General features: G+C 38.1%; 1 protein-coding gene across 1 annotated transcript in view; it reads left to right on the top strand.

Annotated features, from left to right (window-relative positions):
- APPBP2 (amyloid beta precursor protein binding protein 2) overlaps window positions 1-24,333 on the top strand; it is a 57,787-nt gene that overhangs the window by 15,318 nt on the left and 18,136 nt on the right. The window contains exons 2-4 of the mRNA XM_032871856.1: window positions 13,156-13,244; window positions 15,669-15,820; window positions 18,703-18,826. Of these exons, the coding sequence (XP_032727747.1) occupies window positions 13,156-13,244; window positions 15,669-15,820; window positions 18,703-18,826 (365 nt within the window). The remainder of the gene's footprint in view (window positions 1-13,155; window positions 13,245-15,668; window positions 15,821-18,702; window positions 18,827-24,333) is intronic.

Here is a 24,333-nt window from a genome sequence, read left to right as displayed (position 1 = left end):
GTGTAGAGCAACTAAGAAATTAAAATGTTAATAAGAAGCAAGACATTTAAGTGTTAGCTTACCTTCAGAAGAAGGCATTTACCTTTTAATTACATGTATGTTCTGTTGAAATACTTCTATGGTACTTGCTTTAATCCAGGAATTTATAATCCAAGATTACAATGTAATCAGTTACAGAACTTTACGTATAATATACAACATAAGACCAAAGGAGGAACTAGAGTATATTATGCTAAGCAAAATAAATCAGAGAAAGATAAATATCAAATTATTTCACTTAAATGTGGGACTTAAAAAACAAAACAGAGCAACATAGAGGAAGGAAAGGAAAACTAAAGATAAAAAGAGAGGGAGGCAAACCAAGAGACCCTTAACCACAGTAACAAACTAACGACTGCTGGAGGGGAGGTTGGTGGGGAGAATGGGGTAATTGTGTGATGGGCATGAAGGCAGGCAGTTGATATAACGAGCCCTGGGTGTTATATGCAACTGATGAATCACTGCATTCTGCCCCTGAAATGAATTCTACACTATATGTTAACTAACTTAAATTTAAATAAAATCTCTTTTAAAAAGGACCAAAGGAAATGAATATTAAGTTATATTCCAATGTGAGTTTTTTCCAAGCTACATTTCAGATGAATTTTGAAATTAGAGAACAAGAATAATTGTATCTTATAAGTGAAGATAGTACATATGTATTTTTTTTTTAAGATTTTATTTATTTATTTGACAGAGAAAGATCACAAGTAGGCAGAGAGGCAGGCAGAGAGAGGGAGGGAAGCAGGCTCCCTGCCGAGCAGAGAGCCTGATGCCGGGCTCGATCCCAGGACCCTAAGATCATGACCCGAGCCAAAGGCAGAGGCTTCACCCAGGCACCCCCAGTACATGTGTATTTAATGATACAAAATATTGCTGATTTTACTTATTTTAGAGGTAAAGGATATATTTGGAGATAAAGGATACATACTTTTTTAAAACTTTTTATTGAAAAAAATTAAACACAGCGGCGCCTGGGTGGCTTAGTCGATTAAGTGTCTGCCTTCAGCTCAGTTCATGAGCTCTGGGTCCTGGAATCAGGTCCCACATCGGGCTCTCTGCTCGGCAAGAGTGTCTGCTTCTTTCTCTCTCACTCTGCCTCTGTGCTTTACCTCTCCCTCCCTCTCTCTCTCTCTCTCAAATAAATAAATAAAATCTTTAAAAAAAACAAAAAACAAAAACCTCAGTGAAAAAAATGAAACATTAAGGTGTATAGAATGGGGTGCCTGGGTAACTCATTCAGTTAAGCATCTGCCTTCAGCGCAGGTCATGGTCCAGGGATGGAGTCCCATGTCAGGCTCCCTGCTTGGCATGGAGTCTGTCTCTCAGTCTCCCTCCTCCCCTCCCCTTGTTCCTGCTCTCTCTCACTTGCTCTTTCTCAAATAAATAAATAAAATCTTTTTTTTTTTTTTTTTAAGGTAGATATGGGAGCATCTGGGTGGCTCAGTGGGTTAAAGCCTCTGCCTTTGGCTCAGGTCATGATCCCAGGGTCCTGGGATCAAGCTCCACATCGTGCTCTCTGTTCCTCAGGGAGCCAGCTTCCTCCTCTCTCTCTCTCTGCCTGCCTCTCTGCCCACTTGTGATCTCGGTCTGTCAAATAAATAAATAAAATCTTTAAAAAAAAGGTAGATATAATAATGGATCTCCATGTGTCCCTCACCCAGCTTTAACAGTTAACCATTTTTGGCCAGTCCTGTTGGTAAATCTATTCTACCACATGCCCCTTTCCTATAGTATTAGGAAGCAAATCTAAGCTTCGTGTAATTTCATTTGTAAATGTTTTAGTAGCTACCATACTATTATAACACCTAAAAAAATTAATAATTCAACTCACTGTTATTAAATATCTAGTCATTGTTGCAGTTTGCACTTTCAAATGTTAAGTATGTATGCATTTTTACAGTTTGCTTTTTTGGATCAGGATCCAGATAAGTTCTCTACCTTGGCTGTTGGTTGATCTCTCAAGTCTCTCTTATCTGTAGGTTCCCTTTCCATCTGTTTTCTTATCTTTGCGATTTATTTGTTGAAGAAACATGATCCTTTGTCTTGTAGGCACTACAGAGTTTCCTGTGGTCTAGAGTTCAGTGATCATGATATAAAACATTTTTATCATCCCTTCTGGGTGTTTTAACCTTTGTCTCTGTGGGGACTTCATGGGTTTTACCGGTTTCAGACCAGTTTTTAATACCAGGTTCTGGGTTTGGGGTCTGTAAATCCTTTAGGTAGCATGAATTTGGGCTGATTATTCATTAAGTGTCTTAGGTTGGAGGTCTCAGTTTTTCATAACAGACTTTTAAGGCTGTGAATGTTTTTGACTTTTTTATTCCTGGCTTAGGTAGGTGGTTCAGCTCCAGGTCCCTTTGCTTAAATAGGATCTGCTTCCTGGACTCCTTCCTATCTGGTGTTTGCACCCTACACAGCCATTCCGAGGTATAACCTGTTCTGTTTTTCTTCCTTCCTGGCTGTTTTAGAGTGTGTCTTCTTAATTTTTGACAGCTGTGAAGTTTTCGTTCTTGGTTTCAAACTCAGCTATTTATCCAAAAGTTATTTTCTGATACTTTATTCAGCATTTCCCTTTGTTTGAAAAGAAGCTGGAAATTTTTCGTAAGGTATCTCTGCTATCGGCCCTGTTGCCACAAGCTTTACTGCTATTCCTCTTCAAAACTCAGCTGAAATTTTTCTTAGAGTAGATACAGATATTTTATTGGTGCTACTAAAATATTTTGCTTACCTCTGTTGTATAATCTGTGAACATTATGTTTTTGCTCTAACAGATTTTATGGGGTTTTTTTTGAGATGAGAGGACAATTACTGACTTTTTATTCCTGTAGTGATAGTCACCACTGTATCTCTGATACCTAGCACAGTGTCTTACACAAATGTTCCTAATATTTATTATCTTGATGAAAACAAATAATAAATAGAATATTCCTGGCTATAGTTTTCTTGCCTTTGATGTGAAAAATCACAAAGACAAAACAGGTTCAGTAAGCTAAAAGTTTCATGAATATGCCAGGGTGCTTCATAAAACATCAAGTGTTAAAATAGGAAACCACCTATTTTTGTATATAAATTTAAGCAGCTGTTATTTAGACTTTGTTCTTGATTTTTCCATTTAGGTCCTGGCAGTTTATGTTCTTCATCACTAGCATGTTAAGTTTGCATTCACGTTTGTTCTCAGAGTTTATTCCGTGAGCACTGTTCTATTCGGAGCACCATAGAGACAGAACATGAGATTTATGCCTGACAAGGTGCTTACAGTGTAGTTGGGAGGCAGAAGTAACTATGTACGAAGCTGGGGCTTTTCCCTAGGTGTCAACTTCTTTTTTTTTTTTTTTTAAGATTTTATTTATTTATTTGACAGAGAGCAAGGGAGAGAGAGAGCAAGCACAAGCAGGGAGAACGGCAGGCAGGGAAGAAGCAGGCTTCCCACAGAGCAGGAAGCCAGATGTGGGGTCCAGTCCCAGGACCCTGGGATTATGACCTGAGCTGAAGGCAGCTGCTTAATCACCTGAGCCACCCAGGCACCCCAGTGTCCGTTTCTTTAGAGGAATTTGGGCACTTTGTTTCTTCTAAGGTTGGGTTTCATCCACAATAGATCACTACCAGTTTGGATTATGGATTCAGAAAGCACTGAATGTGTATCTCATACTAGGCTCTTGTGCTAGGTCTTGGGGATATAGTGGTAACAGTGGTCACCTCATAAAGTGTAGAGCGTAATGGACTGACATGTTTAACAAGTTGAGTGAATGTATGATGCATGTCTTGATGCTACTATGGGGGAAAAATAAAATATGTCATGAGACAGTATTAACAGGGAACAACAGAATTTAGATTGGGGAGTCAAGGGAAGGTCTCTGTGAGGAAGCGACATACTAGTTGAGGCCATTAGGAAGAGTTACAGATTAACCAGGCAAAGAATCGTGGTACTAGTACTTCATGTGGCCTCAGTTGTGTGTGTGCAAAAGTCATGAGGTAAGATAGAGCTAAAAGAAAACTAATGTGGCAGAATGTGAGGGACAGGGAGAAAGAATGGTGGTAGAAGATGAGGTTTGAAAAATAGGCAGGAGTCAGAGGACTTTCAGAGACTCTTAAGACCACATTAAAGATTTTGAATTACATTCACATTGACACCACCATTTAAAATTTTTAAACAGGAATGGTATGAAATAATTTACATTTTAAAAAGATCGTTCTTGGGGCGCCTGGGTGGCTCAGTGGGTTAAGCCTCTGCCTTCGGCTCAGGTCATGATCTCAGGATCCTGGGATCGAGCCCCGCATCGGGCTCTTTGCTCCGCAGAGAGCCTGCTTCCTCCCTATCTCTCTGCCTGTTTCTCTGCCTACTTGTGATCTCTCTATCTGTCAAATAAATAAATAAAATCTTTAAAAATAAATAAATAAAAAGATCATTCTTGCTACTGTTTGGACAGTTGACTAGAAGTGGACAAGAGTGCAAATGGAGAAGCCAGTTCTTATCAAACCTTTGCAGTAATCCAGGTGAAAGATTTGAAATAGAAACCCTGTCTCGTGGGTACAGTTTATTGACTATAGTCCAGATTTCTAAAAAACGTACGTATATATAATGGTAGATATATAATTTAAAAGCAAAAGTGGGGGCGCCTGGGTGGCTCAGTGGGTTAAAGCCTCTGCCTTCGGCTCAGGTCATGGTCCCAGTGTCCTGGGATCGAGCCCCACATCGGGCTCTCTGCTCAGCGGGGAACCTGCCTCCTCCTCTCTCTCTCTGCCTGCCTCTCTGCCTTCTTGTGATCTCTCTCTGTCAAATAAATAAATAAAATCTTAAAAAAAAAAAAAAAGTGGAGGTATAGTATTCAGACTTTGCTGAAACTTGTTCATTTTATGTGTCATGGTAATTTTCCTTGATAACTCCTTTTTATTTCTGAAGATTTTTGCTCCTTAATGACTCTTAAAGAGGGGTTAACAGTTCAAATATGAGTGCGGTACACAAGTTTCATAGATTGTGTCTGTGTGTGACTTTTCATAGTTACTTTTAGACAATAGTTTGAACTCAGTTTCTTTTATTTATTTTTTTTTTCTAAACCTTTCCAAGTTTTTGTTGTTGGGAATTAACCTAGATTATTTTGTATGCGAATTTGATGTCTAAACTAAGCTGTTCGTTCTTAGCCTGTGGTGATCTTGAATTGGCTGGGAAAGCACCCGGGCTAATTAAAAATCCCTTGGGTTAAGGAAGGCTTTCATCCCCATCTTGACCTCCCAAAGAGTTTTCTGGGTTTGGGGCTGTTTTGCATTGCCCTTGCAGTAGTTTTTCCCTTTGGTATGTTACAAGATTTTTACTCTCATCTTTGGAAGCCTTTGCTTCTAAAACATCACCAGGAGTTTCATCCCTTTGTGTCTTAAAGATATTAACTCTTAAATATGTATTATCAATTTTACTCAGTTTTGTTATATTTAAAATTGTTTATAATATTCTATATTTAGGGCATTTTAAGGTTTTGTATAATCACTTATCTCTTACTTTATGATTTTTGCTTGTGTTATGTTTTGAAAGGCAATGTTACCAGGTGACTTTTATCACTACTGTGATATAAGTTGAAAAAAAAAATTTTTTTTTTTGCTATATTTAATCAGGAGGTATCTTACTTTGCTTCCCCATTTTAATGTACTCTTTATTAGCTACTTCAGTGATTTAAAAATTTTTTCTTTCATCATATGTTGATTTTTGCATTTTGGTACATTGATTGGTCTGTCTTCATACCTGTATAGTATTGTTGTAGGTGGGTTTTTGTTGTTGTTTTTTTGTTTTTTTATTTTTTTAAGTGGGGGAGAGGGGCAGAGACAGAGAATCTTTTTTTTTTTTCAAGATTTTATTTATTTATTTGACAGATTACAAGTAGGCAGAGAAGCAGGCAGAGACAGAGAGAGAGGGAAACAAGCAGGCTCCCCGCTGAATAGAGAGCCCAATGCAGGGCTCAATCCCAAGACCCTGGGATCATGACCTGAGCCGAAGGCATAGGCTTTAACCCACTGAGCCAGCCACCCAGCTGCCCCGACAGAGAATTTTAAGCAGACTCCATGCCCAGCATGAGCTGGCTGTGGGGCTTGATCTCATAACCCTGAGATCATGACCTGAGCTGAAATCAAGAGTTGTATTGACTGAGCCATCCAGGCACCCCTGTTCTAGTTGTATTTTATTGTCTGTTTTTGTATCTATTGGGAGGTAATTTACCTACTTCTAAAAATAAGCTATTTTTCTTTATTTTCCTTAAAGAACCAATACTAGAAGTAGTTGATAAGAGTCCTTTAATAAGCTCATTATTCATTGCATGCAGAATATGAAACACTGCTGGGGTGCCTGGGTGGCTTCGTTGGTTAAGTGTCTGTCTTGGGTTCAGGTCATGATCTCATGAGGTCTGGCATGGGACCTCTTGTTCAGTGGGGAGCCTGTTTTTCCCTCTGCCTGCCACTCTCCCCTGCTTGTGTGCACTCACACTTGCTGTTGCACTCTGTCTCTGGCAGATAAATAAAATCTTTAAAAAAAAATGGAACACTATAAGAATGAACTGAAATAAGTCACATTTTAAAAATCTAACAGAATCATTACCAAGAACTCTACTCTATAAGCCATATGAATCTATGAAGGAATTACTCTTTAAATATTCTATTCTGGGGCACCTGGGTGGCTCAGTGGGTTAAAGCCTCTGCCTTTGGCTCAGGTCGTGATCCCAGGGTCCTGGGATCGAGCCCCGCATGGGGCTCTCTGCTCATCAGGGAGCCTGCTTCCTCCTCTCTCTCTCTCTGCCTGCCTTTCTGCCTACTTGTGATCTCTCTCTGTCAAATAAATAAATAAAATCTTAAAAAAAAAATTCTATTCTATAAATTGTTAAACATTATCCTCTTATGTGTACTCTTAGTTCCTGATAGATTATCTTCAAGAGGCAGTCTAGTGTAAGTTATTAAGAACATGGATGTAAAGACAGACTGCCTGGGGCCAGATTTGTGTTTTACCACTTCTTAATTGTGTGGTTTTGATCAGGTTATTTAACTTTACATGCCTCAATTTCTTTAACTGTGAAAGGATAGAAGGAGTACTTACGAAAAGCACTTAGAACAGTGCCTGGCACGTACTAGATCTTTGTAAGCATTAAATGCTATTTTTAATCTGAATCAGTGTCCAAAAATCCTGTTCATAGAATGTGTAAATTTGGGTTTGTTTTTTTTTTTTTGTATAAACCTGATAAGGATAATTTGAAACAAATCATTAAACTCTTCCCAGAATTTAAATATGAACCCATTTTTAGCTAGAAAATTTGAATAGTTGAGTAAGGGGCATGTTAATAAGGGCATGTTTATGATATATTTATAATTTTAACTAAGGAAGTAACTTCTCTAAATTTTAGTTTCAAGGGGCGCCTGGGTGGCTCGGTGAGTTAAGCCTCTGCCTTCTGCTCAGGTCATGATCCCAGGGTCCTGGGATCGAGCCCCGCATCGGGCTCTCTGCTCAGCGGGGAGCCTGTTTCCCTCTCTCTCTGCCTGCCTCAGTCTACTTGTGATCTCTGTCTGTCAAATAAATAAATAAATAAATAATCTTAAATTTTAGTTATGAACCCCATTTAGTAGGTTATACATTTTTAGTCATTAAAAGGATATTTTGAGTTGTAGAACATACAAGGTTGTCTCTTTTTGACCTAGTAAGTATAGGCAAAAAAGTTATACAACTTGTTTTCATTTCTCCTGTCTTAAAAGAAATGCTAAGCCTTAAGTTTGCTAATGATGAGTTATTTTGGTAAGCAAACATTTTTTTGTTCTATACTGTTTTTGGAGTGTGTATATATTTATTTTGTTAAGTACATTTGTTTTTCTGCCCCAGATCAGAAATTTTTCACATTGTTAAGCCCTCGAATAGGGCTTATGTTATAAATACTCAGATTTATTTTCCCTGAGTTACTCTCTGTTGATTAATAGTCAAGGTATGACAGTGGTTAGTAACACTGAATTTTACTGTGTACATTCCTAGAAGCTCTTACTATAGCAGAAAACATAATCACCTCCAAAATTAACAAATCTTTCCTTAAAAAGTTTTACTGTTTTTTGTTTTTTGTTTTTGTTTTTTCAGTTTTTCTTAATTAACATATAATGTATTATTTGCCCCAGGGGTACAGGTCTGTGACTCATCAGGTTTACACACTTCACAGCACTCACCCTAGCACATACCCTCCCCAGTGTCCATAACCCAACCACCCTGTCTTTCTCCCCTGCAACCCTCAGTTTGTTCTGTGAGATTATAGTTTTCTCTTACGGTTTGTTTCCCTCCTGATCCCATCTTTCATTTTTTTCCTTCCCTACCCCTCAAACCCCCCACTTTGCCTCTCAAGTTCCTCATATCAGGGAGATCATATGATAATTGTCTTTCTCTAACTTATTTCACTCAGCATAATACCCTCTAGTTCCATCCACGTCATCACAAATGGCAAGATTTCATTTCTTTTGGTGGCTGCATAGTATTCCATTGTATATATATATACCACATCTTCTTTATCCGTTCATCTCTTGATGGACATCTAGGTTCTTTCCATAGTTTGGCTATTGTGGACATTGCTGCTATAAACATTCGGGTGCTCCTGCCCCTTCGGATCACTGCATTTGTATCTTTAGGGTAAATACCCAGTAGTGTAATTGCTGGGTCATAGGGTAGCTCTATTTTCAACTTTTTGAGGAACTTCCATGCTGTTTTTCGGAGTGGCTGCACCAGCTTTCATTCCCACCAACAGTGTAGGAGGGTTCCCCTTTCTCTGCATCCTCGTCAGCATCTGTCATTTCCTGACTTGTTAATTTTAGCCATTCTGACTGGTGTGAGGTGTTATCTCATTGTGGTTTTGATTTGTATTTCCCTGATGCCGAGTGATGTGGAGCACTTTTTCATGTGTCTGTTGGCTATCTGGATGTCTTCTTTGCAGAAATGTCTGTTCATGTCCTCTGCCCATTTCTTGATTGGATTATTTGTTCTTTGGGTGTTGAGTTTGATAAGTTCTTCATATATTTTGGACACTAGCCCTTTATCTGATACATCCTTTGCAAATATCTTCTCCCATTCTTTCAGTTGTCTTTTGGTTTTATTGGCTGTTTCCTTTGTTGTGCAAAAGCTTTTGATCTTGATCAAGTTCTAATAGTTCATTTTTGCCCTTGCTTCCCTTGCCTTTGGCAATGTTTCGATGAAGAAGTTGCTGTTGCTGTATCGAAGAGGTTGCTGCCTGTGTTCTCCTCAAAGATTTTGATGGATTCCTGTCTCACATTGAGGTCTTTCATCCATTTGGAGTCTATTTTTGTGTGTGGTGTAAGGAAATGGTCCAGTTTCATTTTTCTGCATGTGGCTGTTCAATTTTCCCAACACCGTTTTTTGGAGACTGTCTTTTTTCCATTGGACATTCTTTCCTGCTTTGTTGAATATTAGTTGACCATAGAGTTGAGGGTCTATTTCTGGGCTCTGTTCTGTTCCATTGATCTGTGTGTCTGTTTTTGTGCTAGTACCATACTGTCTTGATGATGACAGCTTTTTAATAAAGCTTGAAGTCTGGAATTGTGATGCCACCAACTTTGGCTTTCTTTTTCAACATTCCTCTGGCTAGTCGAGGTCTTTTCTGGTTCCATATAAATTTTAGGATTATTTGTTCCATTTCTTCGAAAAAAATTGATGGTACCTTGATGGGGATTGCATTAAACATGTAGATTGCTTTAGGTAGCATAGATATTTTCACAATATCTGTTCTTCCAATCCATGAGCATGGAACATTTTTCCATTTCTTTGTGTGTCTTTCTCAGTTTCTTTCATGAATACTTTATAGTTTTCTGAGTACGGATTCTTTACCTCTTTGGTTAGGTTTATTCCTAGGTATCTTTTGGTATTGGGCGCAATTGTAAATGGGATCGACTCCTTAATTTCTCTTTCTTCTGTCTTGTTGTTGGTGTATAGAAATGCAACTGATTTCTGTGCACTGATATTATATCCTGACACTTTACTGAATTCTTGTACAAATTCTAGCAAATCTGGAGTGGAGTCTTTGGCTTTTCCATAGAAAGTATCATATCATCTGCAAAGAGCGACAGTTTAACTTCTTCTTTGCCAATTTGGACACCTTTAATTTCTTTTTGTTGTCTGATTGCTGAGGCTAGGACTTCTAGTACTATGTTAAATAGCAGTGGTGATAATGGACATCCCTGCTGTGTTCCTGACCTTAGCAGAAAAGCTCTGTTTTTCTCCATTGAGAATGGTATTTGCTGTGGGTTTTTCATGGATGGCTTTGATGATATTGAGGTAGGTACCCTCTACCCCTACACTGTGAAGAGTTTTGATCAAGAAAGGATGCTCTACTTTGTCAAATGCTTTTTCAGCATCTGTTGAGAGTATCATATGGTTCTTGTTCTTTCTTTTATTAATGTATTGTATCACATTGATTGATTTGTGGGTGTTGAACCAACCTTGTAGCCCTGGAACTAATCCCACTTGGTTGTGGTGAATAGCCTTTTAATGTACTGTTGGATCCTATTGACTAGTATTTTGGTGAGAATTTTTGCATCTGCGTTCATCAAGGATATTGGTCTGTAATTTTTTGATGGGGTCTTTGTCTGGTTTGGGGATCAAGGTAATGCTGGCCTCATAAAATGGGTTTGGCAGTTTTCCTTCCATTTCTATTTTTTTGGAACAGTTTCAGGAGAACAGATATTAATTTTTCTTTAAATGTTTGGTAGAATTCCCCTGGGAAGCCCTTTGGCCCTGGGCTCTTGTTTGTTGGGAGATTTTTGATAACTGCTTCAATCTCCTTACTGGTTATGGGTCTGTTTAGGTCTTCTTTTTCTTCCTTGTTCAGTTTTGGTAGTTGTTTTTTGTTTTGTTTTGTTTTTAAGATTATTTATTTATTTGACACAGAGAGGGAGATCACAAGTAGGCAGAGAGTCAGGCAGAGAGGGGGGTGGGCAGCAGGCTCCCTGCTGAGCAGAGAGCCCGATGCGGGACTCGATCCCAGGAGCCTGAGATCATGACCTGAGCCAAAGGCAGAGGCTTTAACCCACTGAGCCACCCAGCGCTCCCAGTTTTGGTAGTTTATACATCTCTAGGAATGCATCCATTTTAAAGTTTTACTGTTAATATGACTATCTGACCATTTTATGTGAAAATAACATTTCTCCCTTCCCTTCCTGAGCATGTGGTGGTCCCTTATCTGTTCTCCCCTTCAGGAGTTAGGGATTTTTCAGAGTTGTCCTTATTGCAGTCAAATGCTCTACCACTGAGCTATACCCCCTAGAGTTGTCCTTATTGATTTGCATTAAAGTATCTACCTAATTTGACCTGGCTTCCATTGAGACTAGTGATTTAGGCCCAAGAACTAGCTGACTGAGCTTGTGGTATATTTTCCTAGCACAAAGTTAATGGCCCATTTGACAAATGAGTTCTAGATCTTTCCTCTTTCTGAAACCCATGTTCTATCAACTGAGCTAAGAGTTAAGTGCCTATAAAGTGAATTAATAAAGCAAAATTCAAGCCTTCTAAGGCACAGTATTTATAAAATACATATAAATTCAAAAGCTGGTGAAGCTGGAGTGGGGCAGAGGTATTTATTTGTCTCTTTTTAACTGTGTGCATGTATTATTAATGATAAACATTTAACACATTTGTTAAAATTTTATTTTTCTTTTTCCTTTTTTTTTTTTTTAAGATTTTTATTTTAAGTAATCCCTACACACAATGTGGGGCTTGAACTCACAGACAAATGACATTTTTTTAAAAGATGTTCTAGGGGTGCCTAGGTGGCTCAGTCAGTTTAGTGCTTAACTCTTGCTTTCAGATCGGGTCATGATCTCCATCCAGGTCATGAGATCATGTTCCTCGCCCAGTGTGGAGTTGGCTTGAGATCCTCTTCCTCTCCCTCTGCCCCCTCTCCCACAGGCTCACTTGTACTCTCTGTCTCTCTCTCAAATGAATAAATGTTTAAAACAAAAGTTCTAAAAATGCAAAATGAATAAATGATTGTGACATCATTAGAAATCTTGCCATCTTGGATTACTTTTTGTTTTTAGTTCTTTTTTCATCCTGGAATACTTTATTTATTATTATTATTATTATTTTTTAAGACTTTATTTATTTGAGAGAGTGAGAAAGAGTTTGGGAGAGAGCACAGAGGGAGGGGGCAACAGGAGAGGAAGGAACAGATTCCCCACTGAGCAGGGAGCCTAACCTGGGGTGACCTGAGCTGAAGGCAGACACTTAACCTACTGAGCCACCTAGGTGCCCCCCTAGATTACTTTAGATGTCTTTTGGTGTGCTTGTAAAGTGCCACGCCCAGAACTGAACTGAGATTCTTGGGTAGTCTGAGGAGCCCTTTAGTGGGGCATATTGAGCATTCTGGCTTTTGGACATTATCTGTGCTATGATTTTGATAATTTTACATTAACTATCTAGTTTTGTTTAAAGAAAAGTTAATTTTAGAAGTTTCTTGTATATAATTTTTTATGTTTATTTAAAGGTTTTATTTGAGAGAAAGGGTGAAGCAGACTCCCCACTGAATGGGGAACCTGACATGGGTCTAGATCCCAGGACCCCAAGATCATGACCTGAGCCAAAGGCAGATGCTTAACTGACTGAGCCACCTAGGCACCCCATAACTTTTTAAGTTTATATAATAAATAATTATATAGCACTTTGTAGTATTTAACATGTACCAGATACTATTTTATAAATACTAACTTTTAACTTTATATACAACTATTAAAATGTTTTTTATGAATTGTAGAAATTTGTTAATTTGGGGCTCCTGAGGGGCTCCGTCAGTTAAGCATTTGACTCTTGGTTTTGACTCAGGTCATGGTCTCAGGGTTGTGAGATTGAGCCTCTGGGCACAGAGTTTGCCCCAGATTGTCTCTCTCCCTCTGCCCCTTCTCCCCTCTTAAAAAAAGTTGTTAATTTACTGCTATATATCTCTCAGACAGCAGACGTATGTTTCCTGATACTGCTGTGTGATCATACCGACTTGGGGTAGTATTCATTAAATAATCAATTATTAAGTCAATTAAGTTATATCCGTAAGTATAACTAAAGTATAAATTTAAATTAACATTTTTAAATTACCTTTTTCATTTTCATTTCAGCTTTACCAACAGGGACGCTTATGTCAACTGGGCAGTGAATTTTGTGAATTGGAAGTTTTTGCTAAAGTATTGAGAGCTTTGGATAAAAGGTAAAATCACTTTTTAAAAAAATTATAGTAAACTATAAATGTCTGAATTTTACCATTGTAACTTCTTAGGTGTACTTCACTGGCATTAAGTGCAATTCCCATTGTGAAACCATCAGTACCACCTTGCTTTTTGTGTTCAAGAAAATGAGATTGAATTCATCTTTCCCATGGTAGCTGTTACCATGTAGTAAGAGCCATATACATGTATAGTGACACAGCCTTTGATTATACTTGCTATTTTCTTTAGCATTCTTCCCAGAATTTGCTTTAAAAGCCATTTCTTTTTCCTAACTCTAGGAAAATAAGAATGTAGTTTTTACGAAATACTGCTGTCTCTAATAAGAACATTATCAAGTTCCATTTGTTCAACAAATTAACTAAGTATATACTTGTTGAATGCCTAGTCTTTGTTAGGTACTGTTGAAGATTTGGGATTACAGCAGTGAATAAAATCTGTGTCTCTTTTTGGTGGATTTTATATTTTAGAGAAGAATGATAAAATAATAAACAGGTGGAGCGCCTGTGTGGCTCAGTGGGTTAAAGCCTCTGTCTTTGGCTCAGGTCATGATCCCAGGGTCCTGGGATGGAGCCCACATCGGGCTCTCTGCTCAGCAGGGAGCCTGCTTCTCTCTCTCTCTCTCTCTGCCTGCCTCTCTGCCTACTTGTGATCTCTCTCTCTGGGTCAAATAAATAAATAAAATCTTAAAAAAAATAATAGTAATAATAAACAGGTAAATAATAAGCATAATTTCAGTATTCAGGGGTAACTTTGAAATGTGGCCTTTGTATTATAGAGAAACTGCTGGTTGAATAATTAAATCTGTTTTTTAAAAAAAAAAACATAAATGAGAACTTCATTTTGATAAAGAAGGCTACAGAAAAACTTTTTTCAAAAACATTCTTTAAGGGGTGCCTGGGTGGCTCAGTGGGTTAAGCCTCTGCCTTTGGCTCAGGTCATGATCTCAGGGTCCTGGGATCGAGTCCCGCATCGGGCTCTCTGCTCAGCGGGAAGCCTGCTTCCCCGGTGCTCTCTGCCTGCCTCTCAGCCTACTTGTGATCTCTGTCTGTGAAATAAATAAATAAATAATAACCTTTAAAAAAAAAAAATTCTTTAAGAACAGGTTAGCTTTCTGGGATTTGAATTTCTCTGTACAATTCTAAATATGGCCATTGTAAAGATTTAGTGGAATACCTCTCTTTCATCTCTCAGGTTATCTTTCACCAAGTCCAAATCCCTTGGTAAGTGTTTAATATATTTGTAAAACTAAAAGCATGTAGTTTGACTTTTTTCCCCTTTATTCAAAGCAGTGATTCTGTTATTTACAGTTGTTATTTACAATTTTTTATTGAGATATAATTCACATACCACCACATTCACCATTTTAAATTGTACAGTTCAGTGGCTTTTAGTGTATTCACAAGGTTTTGCAACCATCACCACTTTCTAATTCTAGAACATTTTCATCACCTCAAAAAGAAATCCTGTACCCATTAACAGTCACTTCTTATTTCCTCTTACCCTGGCCTACCATTAATCAACTTTCTGTCTCTGAATTTACCTATTCTAGACACATCATATAAAGACAATCATAAAATATATGGTCTTTTGTAATTGGCTTCTTATAATGTTTTGAAGGTTTATTCATGTTGTTGCTTGTATCAGTACTTCTTAACTTTTATGGCTGAATAGTTTTCTATTGTATGAACATACTGTGTTTTGTTTAGTCATCTGTTGATAAACATTTTGCCTATTTGGCTATTCTGATAATGCTGCTATGAACATTTATGGACAAGATTTTGTGTGGACATATGTTTTCAGTTCTCTTGTATATATAACTAGGGTATATAAATATGATCACCCTATGTTTAACTTTTTTAGTAACCTCAAAACTATTTTCCATAGGTGCTATAGCATTTTAACATTCCTACCATCAATGTATGAGAGTTCCAGTGTTTACATATTTTTGCCATCACTTTTTGAGAATAGTAATCACCTACAGGGTGTGAAGTGGTATCTCATTGTGATTTTGGTTTGCATGTCCCTGATGATTAATAGTGTTGATCATCTTTTCATGTGCTTATTGGTAATTTGTTTATTTTCTTTGGAGAACTCTGTTTCATATCCGTTGCCCATTTTTAAATTGGGTTATTATTGAATTATAAGATTATTTGGTTTTTAAAAGTTAGTTTTACTTTTTACTGCTCTTAGTTTACACATAAAGGATCACTCAGTGATCCTCCGAATAAAGATACTAGGCTAAATTGTGGATTATTGTAGCCTCATAATTCGTAAGGCAGAAAAGGTTTTTTATCTTGTTCCATCTTTTAAAATAATGGTGCTGTTATTTTTTTAAAAGAAAGCTAGCAGTTTCTAAAACTATAAGATACGTTACCTTTATAAAATAACCTTTTCTTACCTTGCAGACATTTGCTTCATCATTGTTTCCAGGCTTTGATGGATCATGGTGTGAAAGTTGCTTCGGTCTTGGCCTACTCATTCAGTAGGCGGTGCTCTTACATAGCAGAATCAGATGCTGCGGTAAAAGAAAAAGCCATTCAAGTTGGCTTTGTTTTAGGTAAGTAATAGTAAAATAGAGGAGTATTTTGTCCTATAATATGACTCATATTGAACTTACTAACAATAAAGGATTCAATGAGGACATTCCAAAAGTCTACATAAGGAGGTTGTGAGAAAAACATCAGAAAAACTAAATGTGATTTATTGAATGTAACTTTAAGCCAAACACTACAGGAGGCATTTATTTAAAAACAAAAAAAGATTTTATTTATTTTTTTGAGAGAGTGAGCAAGAGAACACAAGTGGGAGAGAGAAGCAGGCTCCCTGTAGGGAGCCTGATGTGGGGCTTGATTCCAGGACCCTGGGATTATGACCTGAGCCAAAGGCAGATGCTTAACAGACTCAGCCACACAGGTGCCCCCTAAATGTTATGTTTCTAAATCCTCACAACATTTCAGTATCGTGATTATATTAATAGCACTTTACAAATGCGGAAAGATTCAGAAAATTTAAGTAACTTGCTCTAGTCACATAGCTGGTAGTGTACTAAAAGTTTAGAATCCCCTGTATGTAGATCCATACCATATATTTTGCTACATGTCATGCTGCCAGCAGCCTATTTCACCAGCTTACCATATGCTGTGACATGGGACTTAATCCTTTTGGAGTTTTCAGGCTGTAAAATAAAGATAATTTTTTATTTCCTCATGAGGATGTTAAGAAAATACTGAAAACATACATGGGAAAGGGATCTGTAAAGTTTTTATATGTTACATAGAGAAAAATAGTTAAGGTTTATATAATATTTAATATGCTGCTTACAAATCTACATAGATAAGTATGTTTCAGGCAACTACTTATTAAAGTTGTTGTTGCTCTTCTTGCTTTCTTTTTAAAAATTTTTTTGATGGGGTGCCTGGGTGGGTCAGTTGGTTGGGCATCTGCCCGAGGCTCATGTCATGACCCCAGGACCCTGAGATTGAGCCCCTCATTGGTCTCCCTGCCTACTTCTCCAATTCTGCTACTCCCCCATTCTTCCTCTGCCACTCCCCCTACTTGTGGGCGCATGCTTGCATGCTTTCTCTCTCTCTCTCTCTCAAATAAATACAGTCCTTAAAAAAAAATTTTTTTAGGGGCGCCTGGATGGCTTGGTCGGTTGGGCCACTGCCTTTGGCTCAGGTCATGATCCTAGAGTCCTAGGATCAAGTCCCACGTCGGGTTCCCGGCTCTGTGGGGAGTCTGCTTCTCCCTCTGACCTTCTCCCCTCTCAACGCTCGCTTGCTCGCTCTCTCTCTCAAATAAATAAAAAATTTAAAAAAAAATTTTTTTTAAATGATTGTAGATTCATAGTATCAAAACCAGGAATTGACACTGGTTTAATACTGTTAACTAGACTATAGACCTTATTTAATTTTCAAGTTTTTGCATGTACTTTCATATATGTGTGTCTGTGTGTTTCTTTTTCTTTTTTTTTTTTTAATATTTTATTTATTTGTCAGAGAGAGGATGAAAGAGTGAGCAAGCACAAGCAGCGGGAGAGGGAGAAGGAGGCTCCCTGCTCTGCAGGGAGTCCCGGCAGGGCTCAATCCCAGGACCCTGGGATCATGACCTGAGCTGAAGGTAGATGCTTAACCGAATGAGCCACCCAGGCGTCCCTAGTGTCTGAGGTTATTTCCACATAATGGTATTCTATGAGGTTAATTCCATGTAAAGACTTGTACAACTGTCATTACCATCAGGACACAGAACTAATCCATCAGTACAAACTCTCATGTTTAACTTCTCACTTGCATGTATGTGTTTTAGCTGTCTTACACATACATGCACATATTCTTTGCCAACACATTTTCATGATCATTTCCTTTAGTCTTAGAATAATTCTTTGTATTGGTTATAGACAGTTTGCTGGAGGAACTTCAGAACTTTTTTTTTTTCTTAAAAAAAACATGGGGCGCCTGGGTGGCTCAGTGGGTTGAGCCTCTGCCTTCCGCTCAGGTCATGATTTCAGGGTCCTGGGATTGAGCCCCGCATTGGGCTCTCTGCTCAGCAGGGAGCCTACTTCCCCTTCTCTCTCTGCCTCTCTGCCTGCTTGTGATCTCTCTCTCTGTGTCAAATAAATAAATAATGTCCTTAAAAAAACAAAACAAAACAAAACAAAAACAGCATTTATCCTTTGGTAGTCCCATGGAATATAAATTGCAACTAAGAATTATGACCAGAGAATGTCTATAGTAAGAGTGTGTGATCTCAGTGAATGTTAAGGTTGACATCCCTTTAGTCCTAGAGGGTCATGTAAAAATCTGTGGGAGAACAACTTCAGAATCAACAAAAGTGAAAGGCAGCAAGGTTTGTGTTCATTGAGGTCCTCTGTCATCTCCATAAACATTTATACCAGTATCTGGCCATTATACTGAGCCAGGTTGAAGAAACATCTTGGAGATAGAATGAAATTCTAACAAACTCATAGTTACATTATTGATCTGGATCCTAAAATTACCAAAACAGTGAAAAAAACTTCATACCAAAAGTATGCAGTGATGGAGATGTTTTTTTTAATGATAGCTTTATTGAGATGTTCCTTGAAATTGGGTATGGAGAGATTAAAAAGTTATGTTTGGCCTGCAAGTTGAAAATGTTGGGATCATTAGAATATATGGCTAATTAACCAGAAAATGTCAATTCGTAGGCTGTGGAGTATTTTTAGAGGGTTAAAACTCTTGACTCCTTATTCAAGGTCTCAACTTTGTTCTGATTCCCCTAGTTTATAAGTTTTTATTCTGTTTGGTTTTGTTTTATAGGATCTTTGTTTTGGGCCAGACACAGAACTTGAATACTATGGTTGTTTTCATTTTAGATGATATTCATTTTAAGCATGTCACTTTAGCTTTTAAGTGATTTACTATTAAATTATTTAAAGTTACTAGTTTTCTTGTCCTTTAGGTGGCTTTCTTTCAGATGCAGGCTGGTACAGTGATGCTGAGAAAGTTTTTCTATCCTGTCTTCAGTTGTGTACTCTACATGATGAGATGCTTCATTGGTTTCGTGCAGTAGAATGTTGTGTGAGGTAAGTTGGAACAGATCCTACTCTAATGGTCTTTAGTGGCTTTTATAGTTGTAGCTCTTCAAGCGTGCTCCAACAGTTATCTCTGAGGTGATAATTTGTATGTTTCATTAGTCTGGCCTCCTGTCTCTCATCTCCAGAATATAGTTAGCTTGCTATAATCACCTTAGCTTAATATTTTTTACTTTGTCATAGAGCTTGTGTGTTCTGTTCACTCACCAAGTATTTATTGAATGCCTCAGTGTACTCAGAACTGTGCTATGCACTGGTTGCTGGTAAAATAAATATGTGTTTTTCTTGAGTATTATTTTTTACTCTTTTTTTTCCCTAAAGATTTTATTTTATTTGACAGAGATCACAGTATGCAGAGAGGCAGGCAGAGAGGGCTGGGGGGAGCAGGCTCCCCGCTGAGTAGAGAGCTCAATGTGGTGCTCGATTTCAGGACCCTGGGATCATGACCTGAGCTGAAGGCAGAGGCTTTAACCCACCGAGCCACCCAGGCGCCCCTTATTTTTTACTCTTGATGCATTTCTAGAATTATGTATAAGATTAGTATTTTACTTATAAATAACCGTTTTCTTTAAAAATACATTTTTTAACAGATGTACTGAAAGGAAAGGCAAGGTAGTTTCGAGGTAATGCTTTCTTCTTACTATCTTTATTTTTTCTATGTACGTAACAGAAAATTAGGAAGAGAATAAATATTATCTACAATCCTGTTGTCCAGAAATAACCACAATTATTGTATTAGTGTATTTTTAAATTTTAAGTATGGAAAGGAACTTTCTGAACTGGTGGGAGAAAGACTTGAATCTAGATTTAAAAAGAACCCTGAGCCCCACACAATTGGGAGTTCCTGAAATCAAAGAATACATAGAAATTGGAAGCTATAAGATAGAAATATCTCCATTATTGAGAGAAAATGCTATACCTCACCAACTTTTAGGGTAAAATAAATTTTTCAAATATATAGGGTACAGTATACTTAATGTACTTGAGCTGAGGAAAATACTTATGGAATTTCTCTAAACAAATAAAAGCTCAGTAGAGTAGGAATGGCTGTCATGTTCAAACCTTATCAGTGCTAGGGTTGGATATTATAATTTATATAATGGAAAAGTGTGATAGACATTTTTTTTTTAAGATTTTATTTATTTATTTGACAGACAGAGATCACAAGTAGGCAGAGAGAGAGAGAGGAAGGGAAGCAGGCTCCCTGCCGAGCAGAGAGCCCAATGCGGGGCTCGATCCCAGGACCCCGATACCATAACCTGAGCCGAAGGCAGAGGCCCAACCCACTGAGCCACCCAGGCGCCCCTGTGATAGACATTTTAAATTAGGGTAGTGGTAGTGGGGGTAAGAATGATAGGAAAACTGTCCAAATGAGATAAAAACAGAAGAGAGGAAATAATTAAGTATGATAAATGAAAAAAAGCTTACTAATGAAAGATGAACAATAATATGATAAGCTTAAAACCAAATTTGATTATCATCACAGTATATGTAAATGGGCTCAATTCCTCTGTGTAAATGTGGTATCTACAAAGAGGTTTAAAAAGTGAAATCCAGCTATATATTGTTAAAATAGTATAAACAGGGGTTAGCAGGGAGCCTGCTTCCTCCTCTCTCTCTGCCTGCCTCTCTGCCTACTTGTGATCTCTCTCAGTCAAATAAATAAATAAGATTTTTTTAAAAAAAAGTATTAACAGTATTAACAATAAAGCAAAATTCAGGATAAAAACCATTAGTTGATACAAAAAGGATATTGCTAATAAAATAAATCCACTAAAAAGGTTAAAAATGCCATGTGTAGCAAATAAGATAGCAGCTACCTATATAAGCAGCATACCCTAAAAATACCCAGAATTTGAATACTATTTATTTATTTATTTGACAAACAGAGATCACAAGCAGGCAGAGAGCGAAGCAGAGAGGGAGGGAGGGAAGCAGGCTCTCCGCTGAGCAGAGAGCCTGATGCGGGGCTCGATCCCAGGACCCTGAGATCATGACCTGAGCCAAAGGCAGAGGCTTTAACCCACTGAGCCACCCAGGTACCCCCAAAATACCCAGAATTTGATAAAAAGATAATTAATACAATATTGAGTGCCCCGGGATAGGTTAATTCATAATTCTATAGGTTATCAAGGAACTAAATTTTATCCTTATGTCTGCTTCTCTGTCCTCAGTGCTGGTTTTGACGTTGACCAGCTCCCAAGTATTTGTTAAGAATGCTGCCACAGTTTGAAATATGACATACTCATTTCATATTGCCTGGCAGAAGAAAGATTTCCTTTCCAAGCTCTGCATTTTATCTTTAATGATAGGGAAACTTTCTCAGGAACCACCCAGCCACCTATCTTGGAATCTCATTGGCCAGAGCTAGGTCATTTGGTGACCTCTGAATCAATCACTGACAAGCAGAGTAGGACCACTACATTGTGATTGGCTTAAACTACTGATGATTTATTCTTGAGTCCTATGAGAAAGATATCAATGCCTAAACAAAATCAGGCTCCTGCCAACAAAGCATGAGGTGGAAAAATGGCTTTTAGTTACAGAGCTAGCAGTGTCTGCAACATCTCACAGTGCTTTGCTCCCACACGTAAAATTAAAACCACACTAGCCTGACCCCCCCCAAAAAAGATGCAAATGGCTAAAATCAGAAATACAAATCAAGGTTTCACTACCAGCCTTCCAGAAATGGAAACATAAGAGAATCCTATGAACAGTTGTATGCCAACAGAATAGATATTGTAGCTGAAATGAACAAATCCCTAGAAATGAACAAAATTACCTAAATTGGCCCAAGAAAATCTCAACAAAGCCATAGCAAGTAGAGATTGAATCAGTAATCAAAAACCTTCCGGGGGCGCCTGGGTGGCTCAGTGGGTTAAAGCCTCTGCCTTCGGCTCAGGTCATGATCCCAGGGTCCTGGGATCGAGCCCCGCATCAGGCTCTCTGCTCAGCGGGGAGCCTGCTTCCTCCTCTCTCTCTTTGCCTGCCTCTCTGCCTACTTGTGATCTCTGTCTGTCAAATAAATAAATAAATAAAATCTTAAAAAAAAAACCTTCAAACGTGGGTCACCTGGGTGGCTCAGTTGATTAAGCATCCAACTCTTGATTTTAGCTCAAGGTCTCGATTTCCAGTTCGAGCCCCACATTGAGCTCCACAGTGTGCATGGAACCTAAATAAAACCAAAAAACCTTCCAAAAAGAAAACTCCAGGACCAGAATTTCTCATGAAATGAGTGCTACCAAACATTTAAAGAAATGACACCAGACCTTCTCAGCGTTTCAAAAAAAATTAAGGAGGAAGGAACACTTCCTAACTCATGCTTTGAGGCCAGCATTACCCTGATACCAAAGTCAGAAAAAAGACATCACAAGAGAAGAAAATTACAGGATAATATCCTCTGTGAATACAGATGTAAAAATTCTCAACAGATTGCCGGGGCGAGGGGGTAGGGAGAGGGCGATGGGGTTATGGACATTGGGGAAGGTATGTGCTATGGTGAGTGCAGTGAAGTGTATAAACCTGGCGATTCACAGACCTGTACCCCTGGGGCTAATAATACATTATATGTTAATAAAAAAAATTTTTTTTAATTAAAAAAAAAAATCCTCAACAGAGTAATAACACATCAAACTAATGGCATGTAAAAGGATTGTATACTATAGTAATTGGGATTTATTCCAGGAATGCAACAATGATTGACATAAGAAAGTCAATGGGGGGTGCTGGGTGGCTCAGTTGGTTAAGCAACTGCCTTTGGCTCAGGTCATGATCCCAGGGTCCTGGGATGGAGTCCAGCATCAGACTCCCTGCTCCACAGGAAGCCTGTTCTGCCTTTCCCACTTCCCCTGCTTGTGTTTCCTCTCTCAATGTGTCTCTCACTGTATCTCTCTGTCAGATCATTAATTAAAATCGTTAAAAAAAAAAAAAAAAGGAAAGGAGGGAGGGATGCCTGGGTGGCTCAGTCGGTTAAGCATCTGCCTTTGGCTCAGGTCTTTGTATCCCTCTTGGGCTGTTTGCTCAGTGGGGAGCCTGCTTCTGCCTCGGCCTGCCTCTATCCCTGCTTATGCGCACACGCTCACTAGCTCTCTTGCAAAAATAAAATCTTTAAGAAGTAATAAAATTTTTTTTTTTAAGATTTTATTTATTTATTTGACAGACAGATCATAAGCAGGCAGAGAGGCAGGCAGAGAGAGGAGGAAGCAGGCTCCCTGCCAAGCAGAGAGCCCGATGCGGGGCTCAATCCCAGGAACCTGGGATCATGACCTGAGCCGAAGGCAGAGGCTTTAACCCACTGAGCCACCCAGGCGCCCCAAAAAGTAATAAAAATTTTAAAAAGAAGGAAAGAAACGATCTTCTCAATAGACACAAAAGACATTTGACAAAATCTGACACCTTTTCATAATCAAACATTCAAAAAACCAGGAGCAGAAGAGTTCCTCAACATGATAGTATTTTTGAAGAACCCACAGCTGACATCATACTCACTGGTGAAACACTGAAAAGCTTTGTCCCTAAGATCAAGAACAAGATCAAGGATGCTTGCTTTCACTACTATTATTAAACATTGCCCTGAAAGTTCTAACTAAAGGAATTAAACAAGAAAAAGAAAAAATGGCATCCATATTGGAAAGAAAGAAGTGAAACCATTTCTGTTCACAGATTAGTTGGATTTCATCAAAATAAAAAACTATGTACATCAAAGGATGTTATCAAGAAAGTGGAATTGGAGAAAATATTTGCAGATCATATATCAGATAAGGGTGTAGTATCCAGAATATATCAAGAGCTACCGCTCAACAACAACAACCTGATTAAAAAATGGGTAAAGGCTTCAAGGACACATTTGTCCAAAAAAGAAGATAAAATAGCCAAAAGATGCTCAGCATAATTTTTCATTAGGGAAATGAAAATCAAACATGAGATACCACTTTACACATACCCAGGATGGCTGTAATTAAAAATAAAAGTTAAGTGTTACCAAGAATGTGAAGAAATTGGAATCCTTAATGGGAGTGTAAATGGTGCAGGTGGGGTAAAGGGTATATGGGAATCGATTGCTTGTTATAGAGTTTCTTTTTGGAGTGATGAAAAGTCTTGGAAATAGATGGTGGTGATGGTCACACAATATGGTGACGGTAATGGCACTGAAGTATATGCTTAAAATAGTTAGTATGGCAGATTTTTTGTTGCATATTTTACCACAATAGAAAAGAATTTTAGTCTATCATTTATTTCCAAAATTGTTAAATAGTTCTTGGAGACATACTCTTGTAAGGAGGAGAGAGATGATTTTTTTTCACATTTACTTTTAATGTATTTATTTTTGTTGTGTCTTATGAGGTTCAGCCTAGTCATCTTGCTTAGTCTCACAGTGAATATATTCATAAATTAATGACTTCTAAACTTATAGGGGTGTTGGGCTGCCTCAGTCAGTAGAGCATGCAACTCTTGATCTCAGGATTTTAAGTTTGAGCCCCACATTGGGTGTAGAGATT

The sequence above is a fragment of the Lontra canadensis genome, unplaced genomic scaffold (assembly GCF_010015895.1).
Source record: "Lontra canadensis isolate GAN:19392208 unplaced genomic scaffold, GSC_riverotter_1.0 scaffold43, whole genome shotgun sequence".
Taxonomy (NCBI): Eukaryota; Metazoa; Chordata; class Mammalia; order Carnivora; family Mustelidae; genus Lontra; species Lontra canadensis.
The sequence above is the reverse complement of the archived record's forward strand: the minus strand, read 5'-3'. Positions and strand labels throughout refer to the sequence as shown.